The following is an 18,501-nucleotide window of genomic DNA, read 5'->3' on the forward strand; positions in this document are numbered from 1 at the left end:
GAGATCCCTATCGCAATATAACAAAAACATGCAACACTATTCTTTTGACAACCAACTTGTAATTTAGTGCACCATAATGTACTGGATACTTTTCAAACAAAATTATAAATACCCTTAACACTTTAAAGAGGAAAGAATTAATAATCTTTGATGTAAAATAATTTTGTCTGTTGAATGCGTTCCGAACAATCTTTGATATTTCTGATTTAGTGCACATTCACATATGTATTTTCAACGTTTTATTTGTATTTTTTTATGATTAAGAAGGCACCGAAAGAAAAACCTGATATGTTCTAATGCGTTTTATGTACTTTTGATCAGATGACAAGGATGATAAACAAGATATTCGGGTACTCAACGAACTGGAGAATATTGACGATGAACTCGAAAAGGAGGGCATTGTGATCGTACGCATTGACAATGCGGCCGAAGCGAAAGAATACGGATTAGACCATTTGCCTGCGCTCATTTATTTTGAGAACAAAATACCAGCACTCTACGAGGGCGATCTAATGAACGAGGACGAAGTATTGGAATGGCTGATTTTACAGAAGCGTACCGCCACCATTGAAGAGGTCACCGATGAAATACTGGTCGAATTAATCAATGACCATGAGTATGTAGTCGTATTCTTCACCGGTCCTTGTGAGCCGGGTGAAAAATGCGATAAGACATTGAATGCATTGGAGAGCATTGACGATGAACTGGATGAAGCAGGCATCATTTTTGTCACCACCGAAGACACCAACATCGCCAAGAAACACAACATAAAAAGTTATCCACAACTGGTATTCTTCAGAAATCGTGATCCATTAGTTTTTACAGGCGATTTGGATGATGAAGACGAGGTATTGGCATGGATCACAGATGAAGACACTCTTGAGATTCCGGGTAAAATTGAGGAAGTGAACACCAAAATGTTGGATAAGATACTGTCGGAAAATGATCACGTGGTGGTATTCTTTTGTAAGTGAAAGATGATCGAAGCCTTTTGGAAACTTTTTATGCACGCTTTCCCTTGTAACCTTTTTACAGACCGTGAAGGCGATAAGCGCGCACAAAAGATTTTGAATGAACTGGAGAATATCGATGATGAATGTGAAGAAAAAGATATTGACTTTATCAAAACTTCCGATCCTGATGTTGATAAGGAATACGATCTGGCTAGCTTGCCAGCATTAGCGTTTTACAGACACAAGTTCCGCACGATATATGATGGTAAGCACTTCTTGAGTTGATTCTTATATAATGATTCTTAGCAATTGTCAATTCTTGTATGCGTCAGGTGATCTAATGAAGGAGGAAGAAATTCTGGATTGGGTTATCGACCTTCATGAATCCACAGCTGATGTTATCGAATCTGTCGATCGCAAAACTTTGCAAGTTTTGATTAACGACGTAGAACACTTAGCTGTGTTTTTCTGTAATATAAATAGTTAAAATAAATTTGCATTTCTGATTAAAAATATCAACTTATTTAGATGATGACAAATGCGAGACGTGTCCACAAATCTTGGAGGAATTGGAGACCATTGATGATGATACCGACAAACACGGCATACAATTTGTCAAATCGAATGACGTGAAGTTGGCGCATGAAATAGGAATTTTTGCATTCCCAGCATTAGTTTATTATGAAACGGGCGTTCCAATCATGTATGACGGTGAGTTGTGAAAAATCTGCTATTATTACGTCTGGTATAGCTTAGTAGTCAAACGATATATTGCATAAATATGTAATCACATGTTTCTTATTTTTCCGACAGGTAATCTCAAAAATGAAAATCGTGTGTTGCAGTGGCTGATCAATCAAAAGAGTAAGTGTTCTTTGTTCGAAAGTTTTGTTTCCCAGTTTCGGTTGAGAACACACATACAATTCTATTCCTAGTCCTTTAACACGAGACACACACGCCACATAGCATTAAGACTCAGTCAACATATTCATATTCTTTGACTCATGAGAACTCTTATTCATGTAGTATATTATACACACACTTAGATCTCAGTCTATCTACATTAGTGAATACACCGATTGAGCAATGATAAAAAATAAAATTTGTTAACTTTGTTAGCGCCATACATTGATCGTATGGCCAAGCGAATTATCAAAGCAATTCTGACAGTCTAGGCCATATCCATAAAGAAGAGGTGCGTATATTTAGTTGAATGAAAAAAACATATGTTTGTAGTTTACGAATACGTCTATCGTTTACGTATTAAAGCCTTCATTACTCATGTGCATTTTTTGAATTCAAATTGACTCGCCTGACTTTCAACCACATTCCTCTACAGCTCGTATCACTTTAACTTTACTGTTAATTGAATACCTCTTTCAATGGTATTAAGTTGAAAGCTATCTGGTTTATTATCAAAACTAAACTGTTGTCGATACAGGTGAGGATGATGAAGATGATAATGATGATGATGATGAAGATGATGATAATGATGATGATGATGAGGATGATGATGATGATGAGGATGACGAGGATGATGATGATGATGAGGATGATGACGATGATGAGGAAGATATAGACGATGACGAAATCGAAAATCAAATTAAACGGGGAATGAAAAAAGGACGTAGATACATTGATAAATACGATGACATTAACGAAGACAATGACGATGACGATGATGACGATGACGATGATGACGATGATGACGATGACGATGATGACGATGACGATGACGATGATGATGAGGACAATGATGAAATAACCAAGTTGGTTTACCCAAAAGCGGAGAAAAGTAAAGAAGAGCAACTCAAACGATTAAAGAAAATTATTAGAACACAACAAAAAATTGATGATGATGATGACGACGATGACGCTGATGATGATGATGAAGAGGATGTTGATAACAAAACTAAAAAAAAATATAAACTAATCAAGCGCAGAATTGCATACGACGAAGACGATGAGGATGATGAATCCGGTGACGATGATGCCAATGATGATGGGGACGACGACAATGACGACGAAGGTGAAGATGAACCACACATGCGAGTGCGATATAAAAAGCCGGGTTCACGAAGATTACGATTTAAAAAAATAGTTTTTAAAAGTCGTTTAATAGAGACAGACGACGACAATGATGAGGAAGGTGAAGATGAGGACGATGATGACGAAGAAGATGATGGTGATGATGATGATGATGATGATGATGATGATGATGATGATGATAATGATGATGATGATGATAATGATGATGATGACGAAGATGACGATGAGGATGAGGATGATGAAGATGAAAGGCAAAGTGTCAAAAAAAGAAAATACATCTCAATGTCACAACGAAAAAAACAGCGTCGCAAATCGGACGATAATGGTGACTACGATGACCGTAGAAAAAAAGAATATCAGTCTAGCAAACCAAATAGAAGCAAAACATATAAAGACAGAAATGACAACGACGACGACGACGACGAGGACAACGACAATGATGATGATGATGCGAAAGACGTTAAAAGTCATCCGAAATTTCGCAAGCCAATAAAACCTCAGAAAATTCATCAAGCTAATGAACTTTGCAACAAACGATTCTTAGATAAGTTAGGTAAATCCTTAAAAACATTGTTGGCAAACGAAGACTTAGTATTGTGGCACTCCCCACCCCTTCCTTTATTGATGTAATTTACATATAACGAGTATGCTCATAACCTACCTATTAATTACTACATTTTAATAAAGAAAAATTTAACATCGTGTCTGTATATGTTTATTTTAACCGATACAGGATATACCATAATGTCAAAGCATAATCGTGCAATGCCAAAAGGCACGCAAGATAATCATTTCGTACCGAAAGCTGAAGGTAAAACAAACGACTTAAATATGTTCAAAATTTTGGCTCAAATCAGCAACAGTAACAGTGCTTTTCGTGTGCGAAAGTAAATATATGCATCGAATTTGTAATTACCACATACAGTGTCGGACAAAACATATTGGACTGATGGCTATTATTGTTTAAAACTTGACGTATACTCCAAATTACAATTTTAGATATAAAAAAAAGTACTCAAATATAAAGGGATATTGTTTATTTAATGAAACCATGAAAAACCCTGTAAATTTTTTTAATATTTTACATTTTATATGAAAAAAATTACAAGTATGCCACTTTCATGGTCGTTTCAACACGACAACGACCCAAAGCACACGTCGAAACTAGTTTGAAATTGGACCGTAGGTCAAAATATTAATGTCCTAAAGTGGCCAGCTCAATCGCCGGATCTCAATCCTATTGAGAATCTTTGGGAGATAATAAATAGAAGAATAGACAGAGAAGGAGTGAATGGAGATAAAAACAAATTGTTCGAAGCTGGATTATGTAATTCGTAAGTCTGAGTCCAATATGTTTTGTCCGACACTGTACATATGTATAATGCGTCCTGAAATACATAAGCCACCCAGCAAAATGCTTTGCACGATTACGTACAAGTCCTCCTGAAAGGGTTTCTTGTTAAAATAGTTCGAAAGATGCATTCGGAAACGAAAATACGATACTAATATAAATCGTTTGCTGAATTTGTAACACTAAAAACAACAATACACTATTGCCTATACACCTAGGGGCAGAGGGAACTTCCACTAAGATATAATGGCGCATGGCGGGGTTTCCTACTTTTTTTAAGAAAAGACACAGAAATTTAAAATTTAATGGCAACTGTTTATTATGATACAAATTCCATTCTTTGGCATTTATTTTTTTACGTCTCAGATTGTCCATCCGTTGAGTCCAATTTCCGATGACTCGTTCAAGCATTTCGACTAGTAACTCGCGAATGACGCGTGATGCTTTGCGCCAAGCCCTTGCTCTGCATAGACTTTAGACTTTACATATCCCCAAAGAAAAAAGTCGCCATTGATGGTTACGTTCTCATCGGCATCATTTTTGAAAAAATATGGACCCAAGATTTCATCGGTCGAGCGGCTTCAATTCTTGCACAAGCTGAATTTTGTACGCTTTTAATTTAAGATCTCGACATAAAATGTGCCTAGTCGTTCCATACGTTCCATGCGCATTGCTGCGAACGACGGTGAATCGAGTATCCACGGATTTCGTGTACAATCTCAGCTACGACTGCCATATTTTTTTCATTGCTTGCAGGCCGTGGTATATTAGGTCGAATATTATCTAAAAATTAATGCTGGGTGACGGTGTTGCGAATAGTACGCTCAGTAGTACCCTTCTTGGATCACTCGTTAGAAGCAAGGAATCTGCTTGGGTACAGGTACTTTTTCAAGAACTAACTTCACTGCAACCATTAAATTTAGAGGGCAGACATCGTAAAAAAACCAAGATGAAAATAAGATTTTTATAAAAATTCAACTATTTTTCTTGAATTCCGATATATGTAAATATCGAACGGGATGAACAGGTTTAGTGCTATTTCATTACTCATATTTAGAAAATGGTGGATTTGATTTTAGTATGGTTATCCTTAACAATCTTATAAGAGCATCATATTATTCTATTACTTTAAGCATGTAATTTTAAAATTGAATAAATTCCAATCTGTAAAAGTTCATATTCTTGGCCATCGGTCACCTGAATGGCGCTATTTCAAATGATATCCGTAGTCGTGTGTGTCCAATCAGGCCAATATTTATAAATTAGCTCTTAAGACAGGTGCCTCAGTATGCACGGACGCTTTTTATCCATAATTCGCGAAAGAATGCAAGTGTAGAAAGTTTTGAGAGAGCTCTGCAAATAGTTTTCGATCACAAGCACTAACAAATTCTGTCTATTGACCATACGTAGCCTAACGCGTACCCCACATTACGTTCTTTACTGTTTGATACAGAATTTAACCCTGCCTTATTGTTGTGACCTTAGCCAACAGCCTAAAGGCAATGCGATTGTGTTAAATAGTTTGAAAATATATGTCCCTTAACTAATGTCTAATAATTTGTATGTATGTAAGTGGTAATACCTACACGAACCGTTAATGCAATCCACTTTAAATTTTCCCAAATTGTCTAACAGCAACAACAATTTTTACAATTTCGTTTGTTCATTCGGTAGTTTTACTGATTTTGGAAGATTCAACGAACTAACAACAACTACATTAAAAATAACATAGCTGACACAATGTTTTTACGAAAAAGACTACAACTTGATTTTTTCGAGCGTACAAAGAACAAGTTAATAAAGAGGATTAATAACAAAATGCAAGGAGTATAATCATTGCTGTTTGTGGAAGATTTTTTTTTTTTATTTTTGGGTTTCTTATTTTATAAGTAATAGTTGTATTTGTTTAATTATTAATGCGTATTTATGTCCTAAACAAAAACAAAATCATTCTTCCTGTAATATAAACTAAGAAACTACGAAAGAAATCTCAAACCAACTGAAAGTATTAAAAATATAATAAATACCAAGAAAAAAGACAAATTGATTATAAATATATTTAGATACATATGTGTATGGAATTATATAAATGATTATAAAAATTAGTCACTCTTATCGATTTGAATACAATTGAATCGCTTAGCATATATAGCACATATTTAGAAGAATGTCAGCATCAAAAGCATTTTGTCAGTTATAAATTCTGTTTGTGCCAATTTTGTGTGTTTCCTTGGCTGGGCATACAAAAGAGCCTACTGTGTGATGGAAGTACTAGCAGGTGAAGCACGCTTTGCGCCAAAATCCAATTTAAAATTTTCTAAATTTTATTTGAAAAAAAAAACACAAACGAGAAAACGTAGAAAAGGTTGATAATAAATAAACAAGAAACTTTTCTAAAACCTATTTGCAACTTAAAATTTTAAAGTAAGTTTTTACTAACTTATCTGTGGTTTTTCATTAGTATGAATATTTCGAATATCGCTCCAAGATAATTTGTGTTGAGCATTAAAACATACAAAATAACAAATAATGGGCGATATATCAAAGAAATTGCGAAAAATGTACCGTTACATATGTATGTGTACTACCTACCATTAAAAGCACGAAAGCAAACCTTCTTTAAAGGAAGCAACTAGAAAACTAAAAAAACTATATCGTTACTTTCGTGTATTTTTCCACCACTCTTTTGCGTTCTCTTTTAACTACTCTACTTAGTAACATTTAGTTTGCATATATTATGTTTTGTAATTAAAAGAAACCGTTAAATAACAACCGCAAAACATTCGTTTATGAAGTTTGTATAGACGTGCTTTGTTAGCAGACTTGCATTTTTTGTCTCTAGATGCCACTACTTTTTTGAGAAACAATCTGACAAAATGTTTTTGTTTGTTTGCACACAGATGACGAATGTTTCTATGTTGGATTGGGTCACGACGGCGGCTCAGCACGGCGTGGTAGTAATTTCGCACCGAACGCATACAAACCATTCCAATGTTGTCCCACTAAACTGGAAAAGTCAACGAAAGTTCCCAAAATGACCGCACAACGCATCGGCCACGGCGACGGCGACGCGGCAAATAAGCGCGGCGGCAGCTCCACAGGCAACTTTCAATTTGGACCGGCCACAGCAAGCGGTGGTACAGGTGCAGCCGGCAAGTCGGCCAAAGCAGCTCATAAAAAGGATAAGGATAGCAAAACCTCATTCAGGCAAATTGTGAAGAACGACGCAGACGATGATGACGACGACGACGATGATGCTGATGACGACGACGATGACGAAGATGCGTCTGCACCAATGGGAAAAGTCTCCTACACCAGTCCTCGTAAATCTAGCGGCTCCCCAGCGAAGAAAGCTACTGGCGGCAACAAGCAGGTGGCCAATGATAAATCCTATGACAGTGGAAAATCGTCGAAAAAGGCTAAGGATGGCGATAAATTGAATGTGAAGACCGGTATGTTCGGCTTTGGCAAATATATTATCTGGTAGTTAAAGGTGCCAATTTGTATGTCGATAGAATTGAATTTGTTGCCTAATATAACATACATATGTACATATATATGTAAGAGATATCTAATCAATTATGTTTGTATATATGTATGTATGTATGCTAAGACGTTGTGTTTGCTTTACATACATACATATGTACATTTGCATTTTTGGAGAATGTGCGTGGAGACACGCTGTTTTTATGTGTTTGTTTTATTCTTCTTCTCTTTTCTTCTGTGTCTTGCAGGCTTTTATTATTTGCATAAACGACTAAAAAATCTATATGACCTTTTTCAGGATATCTCTCTTTGGGAATAAGGAAGCAATATAATTGAAAAAGCAATATGTAACCAAATATAATAATTTACACACACAAACAAACACCCACACTGCATTGTTCATATGTACTAAGATAATGGAAAATATCCACTACTAATTATACCCTGTGAAGATTCATTTTAGAAGAAATATGTACATATTTACAATATACTATATATAAAAAAAATAGAAAATACTAACAACATACAATTGCTTTATTGTGTGCAAAAACTATTTGGTCCCGACTAATTAAATTAATAAAATTATTAGAGTTTATTCTAGAAAAAAATTATATTTAGTACCAATCACGAAGTCGCCAAAGCTACGGTTCCTTAAAAGCATAGAACCCTATCCCAGGCACATAACATTGTATCATGCGCTCTTAAAAAATAGCATCCCAAACCATTGCATATCTTTTTTATGAAACCGATAACAACAACAACAACATAATTTAACAGTTTAAATGGTTTTTAATAGAATAAATTGGACCTCAGCGAACGCATGAATACTAAATTATATCGAATGGTGCTATTCACTATACTGAGACTTTGCTTTCAAAGTTCGGACGTTTTCCGATAGTGAATGGCTTAACTAATGAATATTTAGTGACTAAATTGGTAACAATCGTCACCCCTTTTGCCAAACTATGAAAATCAAAATATTTCAATGAATTAAAACAAAACATCCATGGAACTACACACGCCGACATACAAATGTGTAGCCCAATTAGTTTGTCCTTGAGAAATACTGCCATGGCACACCGCTTACACAAGCGCAATACTCGCCAACTTCGCAACGCACATACATACATATGTATGTATGTATGTATATCAATATGTTCATAATTTCTTTGAGGTTATACATAAATGTGAGTATGATAAAGCAAAAATTATATCTTGAAAATAAGAACGATATTGGAAATGGATCAGTTTTACTAGGGACCCAAAATATATTATCAAATATAATCACCGATGTGGTGATTTGGATATACAGTTGTCGTAAATGGACAATAACAACAACAACACAAATAAGAACCCCAAAGCGAAGCAACAACAAATATTGCAAACGTTCCACTACTTTGCAGAGATTGTTCGTTCGACAGACAACTCAATCCAATCCAATTCTTCAATTCTCAGAAAAACAAAAATGAATTTCAAACAGAAATTAATCGCCTTCTAAGTAGATTTAGTTGTTATACAGCATTTGCGCAGCACAGTCCTTAACGTGGAAAATGTTCAAATTAAGTAAATCACTTATGTACATATGTACATATATCTCAATTGCATGTACTTAATTAAGAAATATCTCGTTATCTCGTTCACACGTTTTCTGTAGCTTAGGAGTCAAAGTTCATGACTCATGACTGTGCTATGCTTAAATCTGTTTTTGTTTTTCGTTAGTTTTCTTTTTGTAGTTGCTCAGAAAAAAAGCTCCAATTCTTCCGATCACTCTTTATGCTCCGCTTTTGATTTACCCCAACTAGAATGTATGTATGTATGTCCTCACATTGGTTGATGTGTATTCACATAAGCCACTTCGTTTGCTTTTGCTCTCCATAGCCGTTCGACCAGCCTTCTTGCCAAATCAAATAGAATAAAAGAAGCTCAATAAAATAAGGACTTCTTCCAACTGAAGGCAATTTGTACTTGAAAACTCAATAAATCAAAAAGAAAAAAACAAAAAAACAAAAAAGAAATGTCAGTTAACTATTTTAATTTTTATACTGTTATACTAGAGAATCTTAACTATTTACAAACTTTTATTGTTAAAGAAGAAAACAAAACTCACTTGATAATCTCCAAAGTTGGAAAATTTATTTTATAATTACAACAAACAATTTTTGTAACTGTACTTAACACTTTTGATACTATACATTTACACGTTTTGTGCCGTTTTGTGTACACTTTACAATGTAGGGGACTTGAAAATTTTATTGCTAACTTTTTATTATTTATTTTGCAATATTATATATTGTACTTATGTATTTATAACGCAAAAATCTGTTAACTATTTTCGGGGCTGATAAGAAAGCATAAAAGCATAAGAAGTAAATAAAGAACATTGTAATAATCGAACCGAATGAATGCCGTCCGAAGACAACAACAATAATAACGACTTTCCATACGTCTATGTAGAAATGTATACTCGTATAAGTATAACTAATATACATAAGTAGGTAAAAAGCGCTAACTAAATTTAGCGGAGGCACGGTTTTCGATTAAAAATTGTTTTTATATTTTGTTATGTAGAAAAGTTTGTAGTTGGTGTGAAAGAGTGGTGTTGCAAAGCGAATGTAACACACACACACAAACCAAAATATATATGTATATAAATACATATACATATGTATGTGGTGGGAGCCGCTAGGTGGCGACCGCTGACTCTTTGTAATTTTATTTATTGTTGTACCGGTATTGAAAATACCGTTAAACTCACGCCTTTTCCGGTTGGCTACACACGCACATACACACATATGCACGTCAGTGGCTAGTTACATTAGCATCTCGATCCGGTATGTGTGGATGTGTGTGTGCACGCCTGGAAGCGCTGTTATAATTTAACGAAGTTAAAGCACTTGTTATAAATGCAGTTTTCTAATTTTAATTATAATAAAAAATACACTCACACACATACACAAAATTATGATTAATTGAAATAAACAATCGAAATGTAACTGTTTTTCAAAAATACAAAACAAAAAATTAACTTAAGTAACATACAATGTTGAACAATAGCGACTTTTTGAAATGTATGTACAACGGTATAAAAACTCAGGCACACCGAGTTACGTATGTATGCATGTATGCCGATATGAATAATAGTACCACGGAGCGATAGTTAAAAGCAAATAATTTCAATTGTCAAAAACAAATGTTTTACAGAAAAAAATATTAGTAAAATTGTAATTTAAAATTTTTAGAAATTTAATAAACAGATTTATACAAAAATCAAACCACAAACGCATTTAAGAAAACTCAAAAGAGCCTGAATTCATAAAGGATCCATAGAACCCTAAACAATGTATTAACACACATTTATTATTTTCTACAAATGATCCACGCCTTTTATCTCTATTAACCGCTAAGGCCTTCCCTTCAGCATTGCGACTGATAATGTTTGCAAATTCTAGAAAACACTTATGACTGTTATTTTAGATGCAAATTATGGTGTTTGCATAATAATGAAGTATATATACTACATATTGGATATATATGTATAGAAGAATATACATATGTATATATATATGGATGTATGTATATAATTATGAGCCTTTGTGTTTGGATTGTACCCACTTCTGTTATTAATCTCATGTAGGCTAAAACCCTCGAGTGTATGGGATTGGCTGTCGTCTTCCCTCAATGTTCTTCTCATTCTAATTTTTTTGAAAATATATTTTTAACAAATTGTTCTTAGCAAAATCCCTAACAGACTGCGAGCAAGTCATTTAGATCAGATGATGAATTCAAATCAAAAGGGAAAGCCGGAAAAACTAGTTCTTATATGACCACGATCGCGGATATTAATAAAGTAAGAAAAAATACATTTAACAATAACTTAAAAGTTAGTTGTTTCTGCATGAAGAGGGAAATTGGAAATTACAAGAGTTTCCAGCAAAATTGTATTATGCTAATTTTTTTGTTTTTGAAATAGTGCCGGCTTTTCCTCCAAGCCATACAAATATTTAATAAATATGATAGACAAAGTATTCTTGTTTTCAGCATAAAAGTGTGCGTGATTGTGTGTGTCAGCGTAAATGCGTTGGTGTTTTGTGTGAAATTAGTGTGTTATTCTTGATATCGCGCATAAATCAGTTTGTACCTGTAGGCGGTCGACATTGAAGTAAAAGAGATATTCTAAATTCACATTTGTATTATTTCGCTAACAAGAAGGGCGGTATTGGAGCCTTTTGAATGTATTCCGGCATTTGCTGAAATTAAATACGAATTCGATCATTGTGATGGTGCCACACTGCAAATTCAATTTGACTAATTGCGACCTCGCAGCAAGTCTAACTTATCGGGTTATATCCACATGAAAGTTCGGAAGAATGTGTTGCTTTGTTAATTTTTTCTGGAGGGTCTTTTTATTGAATATATATAATACATAAAATATGTGAACCTTTAGCGAATTTCACGTTTTCTAAGAATTCATATTTTATTATTAAGTCTACAACTTTGCTTGCGCCGTTTTTTTTGTAAATTTAAGGCTTTATTGTATAAAAAACGGTCCAAAAATGTTTTCCCTTATTCCCTCAAAAAGCAATTCTTAATTAACACACGAAATGCTTTATGATCCATTTTTTTATAAACTAACACAAGTTGCTTGACAAAAATTCTAAATTTTTTAATACCTAATAGAAATCATATAGAAGGTAGTAGTAGAGTAATAGTATTTTCTGTATGTGTCAGCCTCAGTAAAGTGTGGACGGGTCCTCAGCTCAGTTCGGCTCAAAAAGTGACATTTTCAGTTGAGAATAAGTTTGGGATGCAAACAGATCTCTAGAAATATTTTGTTGGGTTATTGTTGACACAAATGTCCAAGATCGACATAAAACGATTTAACCGATTTAATCGACCAGTGCTTGACTCTAGAGACATCTATTGGAAAACGGCGGAAGCAAAGTTGTAGAATTGGATTTCGTCGTTCCTGTAGAAGATCTCCTGAAAGTCCTCCACAAAAAGGTGTTTGGAGGTGAGGAAGATATCTCTGATCCAAATTATCTGAAATAAAAAAAACCAAAAGGATTGCTTTAAGGATAGACCAGGGCAGGTAATGATGAAAGAAATAGTCAAAATTTTGATGTAACACAAAATGGAAGCTTCCCAACAAAAAAAATATTTTTTTGCACGAAAATTTACCATTTAAAGTGACTTAAAAAATCTAAAAATTTATCAGAAACTTTATTTCTTCGTTCATTACCTGACAAAAGTATCTAAGAAGATCCTGTGAAAATTTCAAGTCAATTGGTCAAGCCGTTCCGAAGAAATATTCCTCACCGACTTTGGAAAAATCGCTTCAAGACAAACGCATTTAAAGAGCAGCTGCTACTCCGGGTTACGGTTTCGCCTACTTTCAAACGTTCGGAGACGTCTTTACAAATACGCAATATTCTTGAATATATACATATACATTTAAAATATGCCAAAAAAATCGATTTTTTTTCAAAATTACACGTGGATATAACCCCTTATCGCAGGTACTCGGAAGATCAAGTTTACTTGCCGAGATGAAAGTCGCAATTCAAAATCGAATTTAAGCACAATGCCAACTCGGTTTGGACAGTTGACACATTCTGAACGCAAAACATAATACTGGTCTGCAGGACTAGTTCCCCTAATCATCTGGTTTACAAAATTTGTCTCTGATATCATTCATCCGCCGTTATCCAGATATTGGCACCACTCAACGGAGTTTAAGCCTATACAATACAAATACACATAAATTTCCTGTACTCAGTTAGTTATGTAAATAGAGGGTTTCTAATAATATACTAGACGCTTCGTAACTCTTTTGAATTGATCGGCAGACTGCAGCAAACAGGTAATGAATATCTCAAGACATTTTTTTATAAACTAATCGTGAGTAAAATGAAAACTCCATTTATTTATTTTTTAATAATTTTACATCCAAAATGAACAGGAAATATCGAAGATCCACAAGTCGTCTTCAAATGGATTTTGGAACAAAAGGCCGATGAAAGTATCGAGCTGATAGATCGTGACACTCTAAATGAATATATTAACACCAAAGATTTTCTGGCCGTCGTCTTTTGTAAGTAAAACGCAAACAACAATAACTACAACACTAAGTAGATGTAATAACAAGCTAAAGCAACAACAATATCAGCCAGACTGCAAGTTTACGTTGTTTTTATGACAACACCAAGAACAGCCGATGCAATTAAAAACTATAAAAAGTGTTTAAACGTGTTAGCGCTATTAGTTTAGATAGTTAGCCCACTAAAAACTGTAACTGCTTGTCATAAAACCGTCACAATTCGTTCAATTGCGTAGTGTTTAATTAGTAACCATTTCAGTTGGCTTAATTAGTAGTATATTGCTAGAACATCGAAAACATAAATTTCCTCATTGACATCATGAACTCCGCTTATCGGTTGCAGATAAAGAGGACGATCCCGATGCACCGCGCGTGCTTCGCCACATTGAATTGATTGATGATGAGGCGTTAGAGTACGGTATCTATATTGTCAAAATGAACGACAAGCTAATGGCGAAGAAATACGGCTACCGAAATCCCCCTGGCATAACATACTTCCGCAAAGGCAAATACATCAACTATGATGGCGATATCGACGATGAAGAGGAGGTTTTGGATTGGCTCACCAGCCCCGCCAACATGGAAATGACCGACCACATTGAGAAGGTCAACCGCAAAATGTTTGAGAAAATACGAAAATCATCCGATTACTTGGCTGTGATCTTCTGTGAGTACCGATCGTTCTTCTATATATGTATATACATATGTATGTTTCCAATTATGCATTTTCTTCGCAGATAGCGACGAATGCAAGCAATGCCCGCGAGTACTCGCTGAGGTGGAGCACATTGATGACGAAGCCGATAAGGCGGGCATCGATTTCGTGAAGATCGACGACAAACAAATGGCAAAAGAGTTTGGCGTTTTCGCGCTACCTGCAATTGTATTCTTTAAGCCATCATCGAAGGAACCAGTTATCTACGCCGGTGAGTAGACTACGGATGTCCTATGAGCTAGTCGTAGTGCAATCGGTTGGTTTGTTGTTTAAAATGGGGCATAGAAAGAATGCTTGACCGCGGCATTATGTTTAGTTCCATGAAAAGGACCAACATTAATGGGCAGGTGATTTTCAATGACTCTTAAAGCTTTCAATTGCTTTAGAATGGACATTCCAGGTGCATGCCCTAAAATCGTTATCCTTAGTGCGTTTGCCATGGTCGCCATTCGAGGCTGTTTACGCTTTTTCATTGGTAGTGCTTTTTACGTGGCGGGCTCCAAACCTAGCGCATAACCCTGTGGAGGGGTTGTTTCGCCTTCTCACTTTAGCTCGCCTTCAAACGGATGTTTTCTGGCTACCCAGAGGATATTTGGTCAAAGATCGGAAGTCGTGAGCTGCTTGAGCCATATGTAAAAGAATCGTTTCTGGCCACTCCCAAGTGAATGGCAATCAGATAACTTTCCTCACTTGCGTGATCTTCTACACACGACTCCATCCTCCAGCTATAATCGCGTGAGCAGTGTCTACGCCAGTAAAGAAAGCTTCAGAGTGGCTAATGTAATTTGCTGGACATACATTTACATATAATTGCCACAACAATATGTATTTGTAAAACTGATTAACAGAAGATATGAGTCCCTGTGTTTACTTATAACTTATAGTTTGTTGTATTTTTTATTTCAGGTGATCTTTATGAAGAAGAACAAATTCTTGCTTGGTTGCTTACGCAAAAGGATCCAAGTGGGGATGTTATCGAAGATCTTGAAGGCGAGAAACTGGTTCAACTGATCGAAGATTCCGGTGCGATTGCGGTGTATTTTTGTAAGTAAACAATAGCATTTCCTTATGAAATTAGTGGCAGGCTGCAATCGGTTTGGTAGCATTAATGTGCGAAGTTGTAAGCATTTCCTAATTATTTCTATAGGGAATTGTCCATTCTTTCTAATAACTAATTCAGTGTCTCATGTGACAAGGTTGAATGCAAGAAAAAATCTTATAATATAACAGTGAAAGGTAAAATAAGGCGAACTGCCTTAAATAGTATAGTTCTATCGCTCCGAGCGGATATTACTTTTAAAAAGAAACTGTACAATTTTGCCATGACTCTAGAGAGCACTTTGAGTTCTTGAAAATCACAAAGTAGTTTTATGAATTAGGATTAAAGGACCGAACATGTCTGAATGCTCCAGCAGTTTATTCTAAGTTTCATTTCAAGGCAAGAGTGCTCATCACATAAGAATAGACTGGCAGAAATCTCATGCTCTGTCAATGCTCTGGCTAAATTCATCACTTTTTTATATTAAAAGTTTTGATGGCCTAAAATGGGCTTTTGTTTCTCACAATAGAGCGATTCATACTTTTAAATTTATAAAATTTGTTCTTGAGATATTGAGAAATATTTCCTTATAAATTTTAACACGCACCAATAAATCGCGTTCCTTCAATTTTGAGCTTGTCAAAAAACGTATGTCCACAATTTTTTGAAGAGTGGTCGAAGGCCGGGAATTGAAACCTATAAAACTGTTAGTTTCTCGAAACCGTTTTTGTCTATTTAATAAAGTAAAACTAATTTTATTGTTTTGCTGAATTGTCAGACCTACCGCAGATTTCTTTTCAACTTGTTACATTTATTGTTACACTTTTGCGCAAAAAGATTGCAGCGCTTAGAAATATACATTACTTGTCTAATACTGATTTACTTAGTTTTAATTTAATTTTTACAAATGTAATTAACGACATAAATACTTTTACTTGAAGCTAATTTTCTAATCCGATCTTTCATTCAAGTAGTTGCGGTTCATTGGCGACAAAGAACTTCTCTTCTGTGACTAACCGTAGAATAAGACAATAGTAGATAATTTTTTTTTATTCTATCGATCGAATTTAATGATATTTTCAAACTTGAATTCTTTCCAATTTTAAATTAATTTAACAAATACAACAACGATGACAACAAACAATTTTAATAAAAACCACTCCTGACTCTACTTAAAACCCAAAATACATAAAAACAAAAACAAACTCAATAAAAATCAAATCAAAACGAAAACCAAATTCGAATTGAAATCAACGCTGAACGTAGGGAACAAAACACAATGTGACATTTGTACTTCAAAGGCAGCACGTAAGGCGAGACTGAAGAAGGAACGCGAGGCGCAGCAGCAGGAGGGCGGTGCGGGAGCAGCAGCATCTTTCGGCGGTGAGAGTGAAGCAGCGGCAGCCGAAGCTGAAGCGGGGGCCGAAGCGAGTGCCACCAAGACAGCGACTCCATCCTCCGCCGCCGGCAGCAGCAAGCACGACGATGGTAGCGAAACATTACCGTATCACAGAAATTCCCAAGACCCCAAAAATACCGATTGTGTAAAAGAAACTTTTTGATTCCTTGCCACCTTGCGTGATTATATGCATACATATGTACATATATTTGTATTTTGTAAATAAGTTTGTAGAGTTTCAAAGTTTTGAGCAACCTTAAACCTTAAGTAAAAGCGTATACATACCCTCAAGTTCCGCATTTGTTTTTTTGCACGTCCAACCATTCAAAGTAAAACAAAAAGAGACCAAAAGCTCTAAAGCTCTAAACAACCTCTAGCATTCTCTACCGTTGCCCATCCTCACGTAACAAGAACTACATTTTTTTTACACTAGTCTCCTAGTGGACTTACTACTGGGTCCACCATGTACATATGATAAGCACGTAAATCTCTAAAAATATTTTGATGGGGATTTTAATCTACTAACCATCTTTCCAAAAATATGGCACCTTAAAAAATTGCGATCTTCGATCTTATGCTAACTTTCTCGCTTTTTTCTAACACTTTAATGTCTAACCCCTCTCGTATGCTAATTAATGCATAATTTTATTTTTGCTTTGGTTTCTGTATAGATGCCGATGGTTGTGAGCAGTGCACCAAAGTACTGGAAGAGTTGGAGAACATTGATGACGACTGTGATAAGCACGGTATTACATTTGTTAAGACACGAGATTTCTCTGTTGCTGACGGCTATGGCGTGCACGAGTATCCAGCCCTGGTGTACTTCGAGGGAGGTATTCCAAATGTCTTCGAAGGTAGGTAGCTACATTAGTGAAGTGCTTAAGTCCCTGAACATGTCGACAATGTCTCGAACGACTGATGTTGACTAAAATAGCCCACTTTAAGAGAATTTAGAATAGCCCCCCTCAATACAATAGATACGGAGAAAACAGAGGCTGAAAGCAGGGCTATCAACTTAGGTTGCTGGCCAAGAGTTGCTCGCGACCTGAAATACTGACAAACCGCAGCGAAGAGAAATAAGTAACCAATGTCTTTAATACAATGTGCTTTATTCTAACCTCAGGTGAATTGAACGAAGAAGAAGAGGTCTTACAATGGCTTATCACCCAAAAGACGGAAGATCGCATCGAGCTAATCACCCGCCAGATGCTGGAAACTATGGTTGAGGAAACACAATACTTGGCTGTTTATTTCTGTAAGTTTCCTCCAAAATTAATGGTAATCCTTTTGATTTACACTTCTTTTTGATAAGTGTTGCTTCAAATATTCTAACTGTTTCTTCCCCTGTATTGTCCATTCATAATGAACCTTCACACTACCCCACATCAACAACACTGTCAATACAACCATAA

At 35.4% G+C, this 18,501-nt stretch overlaps 1 protein-coding gene across 10 annotated transcripts in view; it reads left to right on the top strand.

Moving 5' to 3' along the window:
- Positions 1 to 18,501, top strand: part of LOC120770428 (FK506-binding protein 5) — a 41,202-nt gene that overhangs the window by 18,469 nt on the left and 4,232 nt on the right. For 4 of the 10 annotated variants that reach the window (XM_040097887.1, XM_040097881.1, XM_040097882.1 and 1 more), the window contains 11 exons: positions 322 to 966; positions 1,036 to 1,218; positions 1,286 to 1,423; positions 1,482 to 1,664; positions 13,799 to 13,930; positions 14,280 to 14,603; positions 14,674 to 14,862; positions 15,558 to 15,695; positions 16,957 to 17,178; positions 17,761 to 17,943; positions 18,213 to 18,344. In XM_040097887.1, coding sequence (XP_039953821.1) covers positions 322 to 966; positions 1,036 to 1,218; positions 1,286 to 1,423; positions 1,482 to 1,664; positions 13,799 to 13,930; positions 14,280 to 14,603; positions 14,674 to 14,862; positions 15,558 to 15,695; positions 16,957 to 17,178; positions 17,761 to 17,943; positions 18,213 to 18,344 — 2,469 coding nt within the window. Of the gene's footprint in view, positions 1 to 321; positions 967 to 1,035; positions 1,219 to 1,285; positions 1,424 to 1,481; positions 1,665 to 1,766; positions 1,818 to 2,394; positions 3,556 to 7,253; positions 7,806 to 8,087; positions 11,042 to 13,798; positions 13,931 to 14,279; positions 14,604 to 14,673; positions 14,863 to 15,557; positions 15,696 to 16,956; positions 17,179 to 17,760; positions 17,944 to 18,212; positions 18,345 to 18,501 lie in introns of those variants that run through there. The other 6 variants (XM_040097884.1, XM_040097888.1, XM_040097889.1 and 3 more) reach the window with 4 other exon arrangements.

Source organism: Bactrocera tryoni, chromosome 3, assembly GCF_016617805.1.
Source record: "Bactrocera tryoni isolate S06 chromosome 3, CSIRO_BtryS06_freeze2, whole genome shotgun sequence".
Lineage (NCBI taxonomy): Eukaryota > Metazoa > Arthropoda > Insecta > Diptera > Tephritidae > Bactrocera > Bactrocera tryoni.